This window comes from Glossina fuscipes, unplaced genomic scaffold (assembly GCF_014805625.2).
Source record: "Glossina fuscipes isolate IAEA_lab_2018 unplaced genomic scaffold, Yale_Gfus_2 1, whole genome shotgun sequence".
NCBI classification, from domain to species: domain Eukaryota; kingdom Metazoa; phylum Arthropoda; class Insecta; order Diptera; family Glossinidae; genus Glossina; species Glossina fuscipes.
The window spans coordinates 20,471,403-20,481,024 of record NW_023998415.1 but is presented as its reverse complement, the minus strand read 5'-3'; the positions used below and the strand labels follow the sequence as shown (position 1 = coordinate 20,481,024).

The window sequence follows — 9,622 nt, the reverse complement described above, 5'->3', positions numbered from 1 at the left end:
ATATATATATATATATATATATATATATATATATATATATATATACACACACATATACACATATATACACATATACACACATACATACATACATACATACATTATCACAAATTGATGAACAATCGGAAACATTTTATAGACGCAGTATAGTTCAAATAACATTAACTGGCCGAAAAGGAACAATTCACTCGCATCTGAAGATTCGTTTATTTAAAACCGAAGCCGGCGTACAAGGCCTAACTAACATAAAAGCAAGTTTTATTTCATTGCGCATAACTTACGTATAACGTAAGCGGAGTAGAAATGAATGAATGAACGGTGGCAGAAGGTCGTGATTATCTGCAAAATGTGATTTTTATATCATGTCCTTTCTTCGCTTCTCTCGCCACGAACGATCTCTTAAACGTTTTTTCAAATATAGGCAAACATAGGTAAAACTAATCCTTTTAGGGGTGTTGCTTGTGCACGAGACAACTTGACGAATAACAACATAGCATTAATAATGACAAAGCAACAGTATGATGACATTGCGGACAAACAAACAAATAAACAAACAAACAAACAGATAAACTAAACTTTCCTATAAAATCGAGTATTCAAACTTGAAACTAACTCAGTTGTGCACATGTTGTTCAAGTTTAGCCTACCACAGGCCCCATCAGATTTTGTGCGAAAACTTCAACAGTTTTCTAATGTACCTCAAGCCCCCAGTTCGTTATGTTGCAATTGACATTTTCACAGACTTTATGATGACGTTCTAAGCAATTTTTACAAGTAAATAGGAAATATTTCAAATTTATTCCATTTTTTCTTTTTTAACAAGTTTTCAAACAAAACGTTGCATCGCCTATTCATGTCATTGCAGTCATGTTTTCGGAAAATGCTTGGCTTGTTCCAGGTGCAAAATTGTGGCCTGTAATGATACGTTAGATAGGAAAAAATATGCATAAGCTTTACGAAAACTGCCACGCCTTTCATTTGCTTTTTTTTTTTTTAAATGATATGAAAATAATTTTTTATGTACTTTAAGGCTCGCACTTTCGTTTCACAATAATCGCATTTAGTAAAACGACTCTACGTTTAGTGAGTACAAGGCGCTATCATCTTTTAAGCTACGGCGAATAAATAAACAATAAACAGTGAACAGTACTATAGTGTGTGTGAACAGTACATGTGGAAACAGTGCTCCTAACATTAATTGATCCAATTGCGACAAACAAAGAGCGTGACAAGCGAAAAGTCATGATATCGTAAATATTCAGTATCAAGAAAATTGAACGCATATCGAAGAACTTCAAGGTTCAAGGAACGTTTGCAATTCTAACCCGTAATGGCCTACCCTACCCCATCGCCATATTCGGTACACTTTCACCCTCCTCTTATTACTTGCACCGATCGATGATGCATGGACTGTCTGAGCCGCGCTTTACACCATTTTAAGATCCCAATAACAGGGTCGATTGGTTGATGGCCTCAAAATATTAAAAAAACTTCTTCCGATGTGGTATCCGAATGCTCTCGGAAGAACCCGAAAAATTCGTAGCTAATGTTAGATACTATTTCCCGCGTTTTTACTACGCTTGTCGCCAAGCGTACAATGTATGGGTATGAAAAGAAAATATTTAAATATTAAAAAAACTACGTAAAAGAAAAGTGCATAAAAAATGAAAGAAAAAATAGTTGCAATGTTTTTATGCAATTGAGAAAAGGAAAGTCGACGCATCACGAGTATATTAAATAATTTACCTTTAATTTGTTTCACGTTCTAAAGCAGAATCGGTTTTCTTTTTGTGAGACTTCAATTTCCGATTTTCATAAGCTAATGAATGGCCCTGGTATAGCATAAAATTGACATTGGAAAGCTGTATTGTCACTTCTGCATTGAAATGGCAAATTGGAGGGAAAATGATGAAAAGAGCTAAGAAGAAAATATAATCACTACAGTTTACGATAGCGGACAGAGGATAGAGAAGCAGAATTCATCTGGAAATATCATTACATAAGACGTTTGACTTGGAACTGAAACAACTGAATAAATAAATTAATGCTGAGTAGAAAGGCGATTTGTCGTATCGTGCACTTGGGCAAGATCTTTGGCTTACATAAGCCGAACTCCGTATGAACGAAGGCCCTGACCTTTAAATCTACTAATAAAATTCTCGATCAATGGGCTTGATCGCACCTGACCGGCTTATGTCGATCATTGGAAAAGCACAAACATTAAAATTTGCTTATGCTATGCTTTTATTTAATTCTTCTTGCTTGTAATTCTTCCCTGAACTAAAGGTGACGTAAAATTTCAATTATATTTTTATAAGTCTAGACAAAATAAATTTTGATTTCTCTTTTTCTTTCCTATATCTTATTGTCAAGCGGCACTTGATTTCGTATTAGAGAATTACTTATGGTCGACCTGATTTTCGTCATTAATGTTAGTGACTAGACAGAAATATCGATGCATGGCTGGCTCACCTTAATTTCATAAAGTTGCGTTACTATCAAAGAAATAAAGAATAAAGTTTTTATGAATCATATTAATTCGATGTAAAAAGAAAATTTATTAAGAAACTAAGTTTGGGTAAAGCGATAAAATGATATTTGGCTTGCATTATATATAAAAAAGACACAAAAATATTTTGTACATATCGTTTAGCTTACAACGAAAATCCTTAATTCAAATATAAATTAAAAATAATGCTAAAGAGAGAAATATTTATTTACAAAATATAAGAAAAGGAAAAAAAAAGTCCTAAATACTTTTCATCTCAGAACTACACTTTTGAAGAATACTCATGCTCGGTAAATGTTTTAATTTTCTGCTGCATCGTGTAAGGCGGCGGTGTACTCGCCAACACTTCGTTAAGCGTAGCTGAAGTGTCTTGTCGGGGTAGACCGTCTAATACCAATGATGGCGATCTATACATTTTGCTGATATAGCCGGCCGTTAGCAAAGCACCTAAAGTACCCAATATGGAACCGGCCAAAACGTCAGACCAATGATGCCAATTATCCATAATGCGGGTTAACGCAATAAACCAAGCCGAGATAATCAGAATAAATTGTATGAACGGTTTGATAAGTTGACCCTTCTGCCAGACGACACGGTTTTGCAAGTAGATGATCATATAAAGTAATGAATAAAATGCTAGACTAGCGTGTCCGCTGGGAAATGAAAGACGTGCTTGTCTAACGTCGTCAGCATTGTAGCCCGTGCTTGCACAATAATAGTTTTCGACGTAACGAAGTTGATTCGTTGCATTTGAACAGCTGGAGCCATCGTGAAATTGCGGTTGACATACCGCAATAAAATGCGGTCGTATACGTCCTATAGTGTATTTACCAATTTCGGTTGCATCGGTAGTTAGCAGTAGACCAAATGTGAAATATGTCAATTGCTCAAAGCAATTAATTAACCATAACGGTACAATTAGACCCCATAAGCAACGAATATCGTTTGTATTCCTTTTATACCGCAATCGAGTGTATTCACCACTTGTTATTATAAGTAAAGGTGGTGAAGCGATTATTAGGCCTAAAAGCACCGGTGTTATCGTATTGCCGCGAAAAGGATATTTGATCGTTTCATCGTTGCAAAAAAACCCGCGACGATATGGTTCGATGACGAATTCGCAAACTATTAACGGTATCAGTAATGCCACAAATATCGTAAGGTTCAGAATGGCTTTTTTCAACAATTTGCTGCTTTGAAAATTGGACTCGGCTTCGGGCTGCATATCCGTTAAGAACGCTTAACAATTTGGATCTTCTTTATGGATCTTATTTATTATTATTATGCGAATAATAATTTGTCGTCTTTTGTTGTCAGTGCACTTTACCGCTTTGATTGTTGCCGTTTGACTGAACTTCTATCCACTAATCTGTTGTGTTTTATGCTTTACCGCGAGAGCAAAACTATCCCAAAAACAAAAACACAATAATATAACCATTTATTATTTTACGGCCTTATTATTCAGGGTGCTTTTTTTGCTTCTTTTTCTTTTTGTTTTTGTTCTTGATTCTACTGTAGCTGCATTCAGATGAACAATAATTCTGCGGGTAGTTATTCCTCATTACTAATTGACTACTTCAGCGACGCAGCATTTGCTTGACATTTTCTGGATAAACATTTTTTTTTTTGTATCTTAATATTTTTATGGCAATAAAAGCAGATGACGACACTGAAAAAAAAGAAAAGAGGGAAATTATGAACACAATCTTATGAATTCAAGCTATATCGGACATCGAGTTATATCAGTCAACCTTGGTAGTCGAAGCTTTCAATTTATTTTTTAGTATAAAGTGTCGTCGATCAAATTGCATAGATATACCAATCACTCCACGCGGTATAAGCATTTCATATTACATAAAGTTGGTATTAAGGTTGGGTCTCTGCAAGAAATCGTAGCAGTCGAAAGTCGAGCAAATTAAAAATGAAGAAAATTTTTCGAAACAACTAACTAATCTAAGCTAAATGAAGTTAATTCTCATGTTGAAGACGTTGACTTGAGAAATTGAGAAAAAGGCTTGATTTGATTGACATGAAATACTCTAGTTGATCGTATATCGATTTTTGTGCAGGCTTCGACCGTACAACGAGTTTTCGTAATACAATTCTCTTGTAAGCATCCACTCATGCCATTCAATCGTCAAATGACGCGGCAAACAAAAACACAAATGATAGCATTTGGAATTTCATTGTGGAACTATGCGGATGCATCAAAAGGTCGCTATTGGTCTTTCTAAGAGATGGCGCTATGTTATCTCCGAATATTTGTGAAATGAAGGCATTTCCTGCTGAAGGTATCATCTTTCTGCGTTACACAGTTGCGTCAGCTAGTCCGTTGCAGTTTACAAAACACGGCCATCCGAAGATTTAAATAAGTCAAGTTCTGTATTAACTCTTGGCAGGTAATGTAAACAGTCAATGGAAGCAAAACAATATCGAACGAGCAAAACATCATCGTAAAAGTTGAGAGGATCATTCAAGTCACTAGTAAAGCAGCATTTACTTGTCATCATCACTTAAAGAGATTAATTCACACTTAGTGCGGAAACAATCGTTGAGGAACGCTACTAACGGGATAGGATGCAGTTGCTCTGATCTTTACGGCAAATAAGCGACTATAGACTATAGGTTTTTTAATACAAAGACTTCGCGGGCTCGTTCTTTCATCATATATAAAGTACATTGAAATATGCTTCAAACACCCATAATATATAGATATAGATACCATACATTCATTCTTCAGATTAAAGAAGACACGTATAACGATAACCTTAAAATCCGGAGTGCCCTTGCTAAAGGGAATTAATCTTATTTGATGGCGTGCTTCCATGGCTATATGAAATTGTAAGTTCACCTGTCCGTCTGCCAGACAGCCCAAAAATCTTTGAGTTTTTTTCACAAAAATTGGTACATCAACAAAAGAAGAGTGGACTCAAAACAAATTCTTAAAAAAAATAATAGGCCAAGCGCTCAGACAATGAGATTATAATTTTGATTTAATTTATTTACGTTTAAATTTATTCACGCTACAGTTATAGACGAGCTTATGATTCGATAGCTGCCATTAATCAATAACTAAATTAATGAGTTCTTCAGGGAAGAACTTTCTAAAGCAAAGTAATCCGCTTTAAACAGAAACTTGGGCCATAATGCGCGTAAACGAAAATCGCATTTATCTTATTTTTTTTTTATTTTAATTTTAACCATTTCTATATCGATATGATTTATAATCATATCGTTTGAAATTGTTATAGAAAATATTTATCGAAAATATTTCCATTATATTTGAAGAAACTTTAATGTCTGCAGCAGACTTGTTCATTCCGATTAAAAGCAATTGTGCAAGTGTTCAAACAAACATGTTGGAAACCAAAAAAAAAAAAAAAAAATCGTCTTTGTATCGCATGCGAGAAAAGGCATTTTAGCATCAAACAAATATTCGATAATCTCATCATTGAATCGTGAAAGTGATTATATAATCTCGAAAATTTCAATGGATGATTCGTACTGCTGCACAAAAGCAATAACAAAATGATTAATCATTTATTTTACGATCTGTACAGTGTGAAAAATCTATCAAAAAGATTTGCAATTAAAAAAAAAAATAAGAGAAAAAATTAAAAGGAAAGATAAGATTATTGCGTGGAATTAATATTGAAATTAATATCGAGGATCGCGAAACTGAATTCGAGTAAAAGGCGAAACCGTCTACCACTAATGATAGGTTTGGAAATTTTTACTTCCAACCACAAAGGAAAGCTTGACAATAAAGTTTTCCTTGTCGTTTGCATCAAACGCGACGAAATACGTCCTGTAGCTCCCTCAATGTACATATCCATTACGGATTCAAAATTGTGAATGGATTTATAGCAAACATCTATGAAAGTTATCGCTTTTTATCTACTCGCGATATTTGACACAAAAGATCTCAGTCTGTCGCAATGTAAAATAGCGACTTATTTTACGCATTATATCGATCATATAAACAATTTTATTATCAATATGATTATCGGAATTTTTGATGAATTCGCAATCGAGGCGCATTTATCGTTTCTATGTACATTTAAATTGACTAAAGCTATCTGATCCTTTCAAGCAATCATTTTCATTTTTTAGCTTAATATTTCTCTCACTGCACAAGCATTTTTATAAATATTTTATTCAAGATCACCTAGATAAGATAATTGAAGGAGAATGCAATTGGAACACAAACTTTTTTTTTCTTTAAATATATTATCATCATGATCATCATGATTGGTGTATACTATCAAGACAAGTGTGTTGGATAAAAGCAGTCAAAATTCTGTTTTAATAAAACGATATTTGCATTTTGTACCAGGTCTGCTCAACGCATTCGAAGGAACAGCTTTTATTAAAAAGAAAGAAAACAAGCTGTTTTCAATCAAAAAAAGAAAAAGACTGTCATTTAAACAATAACACAACCGCTTGTTCTTTATACCTTATGATAAGACCAACTCTAACTAATCATAAATTGCATTAGCCATCCGCTTGACACAAGGGTGAGAAACGATTTCTTTCTTTCCTCTTTTCTATCTCTATCTGTCGCTCTCTCTCTCTCTCTCTCTCTCTCTATCTTTCTCTTTCTGTGGAAATTTGCCCCTTACTTCCTCATCGAAACCCGATTGTTTGCTTTCTTAACTTGATATTTGCCCGGTTATCTGATAACTTATTACATCGATTTTTTTTCGCCCATTATTTACGCTATTTATCGATGAATTTAAAACAATTATTTCATTTTTGTTGGAAATTTTTTTGCTGTTGTTACTTTTAAAATGCGCTCTTTGCTCGTTTGTTATTATTATGCAATTTTCGCTTTTTAATCAAATGAACGCCAGTATATATAAGGTAGCGCGAGCATTGTGTGCAAACTAATTGTATTGTGAGGAGTGCTATTAATTAAAACGCTGAGTCAGAGGAAAGCATTATGACTGTAACAAATGAGTACTTTTTTTTTTTTTATTGTGAGGAAGTTGTTTGCATAATAAACATTTTTGGAATTTTTCAAATACTTCCCCTTGGAACCACTAAGCTTTGCTTTAGAGAAACAAATGAGTAATTTAGCGAGGACCCAAACCACCAATACTAACCACAGTGGAATAAGTAATTCATTACGCGTGCCGCAATGATTTCAAATCTGTGTAGCGCAAGTATTGCAAAGACCTTGTCCATAGTATATATAAACCTTTGATCAACATAAAGCAGACGAGGTTATTGGGAGATCAACTGCGAGTTCGAAAACGACATTTATGATATCAAATTGAATTTCCATCTCACCATCTCACTTGCATCTTGCACTCATCTGCCTAAGGTGAGAAAGGGCTAAATGGCGTTTGCTTATCACAGTGATCTAAGGTGAATAAAAAAATCTGCAAACTTAAATTCTGCTTCTATTTTAAAAATTTGAGATAATTTTTTCATTCTGTTAATCTTTGAATGTGTTATATGAACTCACTAGCCGTGCATGTCATGCTAGACACAAGATATAAGTTATAAGCAAAGCTGGGTGCAGCTGATATATCTCAAATCTGAGCACGAAATCCTACTAACAATTGCGAAATTTACATAGAGAAAAAAAAAAAAAAGAAGCAGAAAGAAGAGGAACAGGTAACTACAAATTTTAGAATCTTTCAGCGGAGGTAAAGAAATGTAAGAAAAACTTGCTTGTTGGTAATGCTGCAAGTAATTAAAGTAAATTTCTCGCACTGACTGTCCAAATGAATTGCCCAATTTTAATTCGGATAAGCGAATAAGTCTTGAATAAAACATATATCCCATTTTAATAGACCACACCATCCTGCATCCTTTTCTTTGCCTAAAAAAATTGAGAATTTCAAATCTCGTCTTGCGCGCCCAACTACCGCTAATGTCCGTCAAATCAAGATTTTAATCGACTTCGAGCGAGATGTGACGAATAGCATAATTGGGTATAACAGAGCGATATAACTTATCGAACGATTCCTTAAAATATCGAAGCCTTTCTTACATCATTATTTGTGTCATAATCCTCAAAGTCCGCTTGCATTTCTACAATGACGAAAATAAAACTTTCCAAGGCTACATCTTTAAAATGCCGTAGCTGGTGGAACAATTTGACTTTCACTTCGTGCAATTTCGCCTTGTAATCATCTAGTGAGCACGCACGGTATCTGCTTCCAAAATTGTTTTCTGATGAACACACATTCATTCGCAATAGCGACTACTCTAGTTTTTAAAAAGCTTTGGATCTCAATTCATTGTTCGATTATCGAAAATAATCTTCAAGATTTTCTTCATATTTTCTCTTGCAAATAATCGAAAAATTGTTCTTTTCGATCGAAAAAATTCGCTACAGCACTACTGACCTGAATACCCGATTGAGATAACAAGTAATTTTGTCAGCCGCCGTTCAGGAAGTACGAGTAATGGAAGAGGCGTGAATCGCAAGCGTCAAGAGAAGGTTCGCAGGTTCATTGGGGTGGATAGCATACTTCCTTGGAGCATACTTCCTTGGGCACACATCCGCTAAGCTGTGGCCGCCGTTTACCTATCTCTTTCTGTTTTCTCACTTTTTTGTACCCGTCAACGCGTTACGCATTCGCTACGTGAATCGCCAATCGCGATTAGAAGAAGAACAGGAAGGCGTCTAAGCATAATACAAATAGCTTATTAGACATGATATCTATGATATGTCTGTTCAGGAAATGATTGACCGACGTGCTATTACATCTATGCAGCATTGTGTACAAGTAGTGCTAATGCGCTTGCATATCTTGACAAAATTTCGACATGTAATTATGCAAAGCGACAATATCTTGTTTAGGCGATATATATATGTATATAGAGGACTCTTGCGCCTACGCTTACCTAATATGTAACGTTTTTTTATTCTTATCAGAATTATGCTAAAATTTGAAATTCATTTTTTTATTACATTATTACATATGTGAACATATTATGTAATGTCTATGAAATTTATGCAAAGCGTTTTATTTTGTCTGTCCTTCGTTCTCTCCCCCATTACGATAGTTTTTGCGATTTTAAGATCGAATGCTTACACATTTGCATAGCTTATTGTATGTATGGACTTGTGCGATACTTGACAAGCGATAGAATACA

The 9,622-nt window shown here is 34.5% G+C and overlaps 2 protein-coding genes across 6 annotated transcripts in view; one reads left to right on the top strand and one right to left on the bottom strand.

Moving 5' to 3' along the window:
- The window catches only part of LOC119645097 (uncharacterized protein DDB_G0283357), a 678,949-nt gene that overhangs the window by 454,259 nt on the left and 215,068 nt on the right, over nt 1–9,622 (top strand). The window lies entirely within an intron of this gene.
- The window catches only part of LOC119645094 (putative phosphatidate phosphatase), a 34,587-nt gene continuing 26,479 nt past the window's right edge, over nt 1,515–9,622 (bottom strand). For all 4 annotated transcript variants that reach the window (XM_038044994.1, XM_038044993.1, XM_038044996.1 and 1 more), the window contains exon 2: nt 1,515–4,178. In XM_038044994.1, the coding sequence (XP_037900922.1) occupies nt 2,772–3,734 (963 nt within the window). In that variant the 5' untranslated portion in view covers nt 3,735–4,178 and the 3' untranslated portion in view covers nt 1,515–2,771. The remainder of the gene's footprint in view (nt 4,179–9,622) is intronic.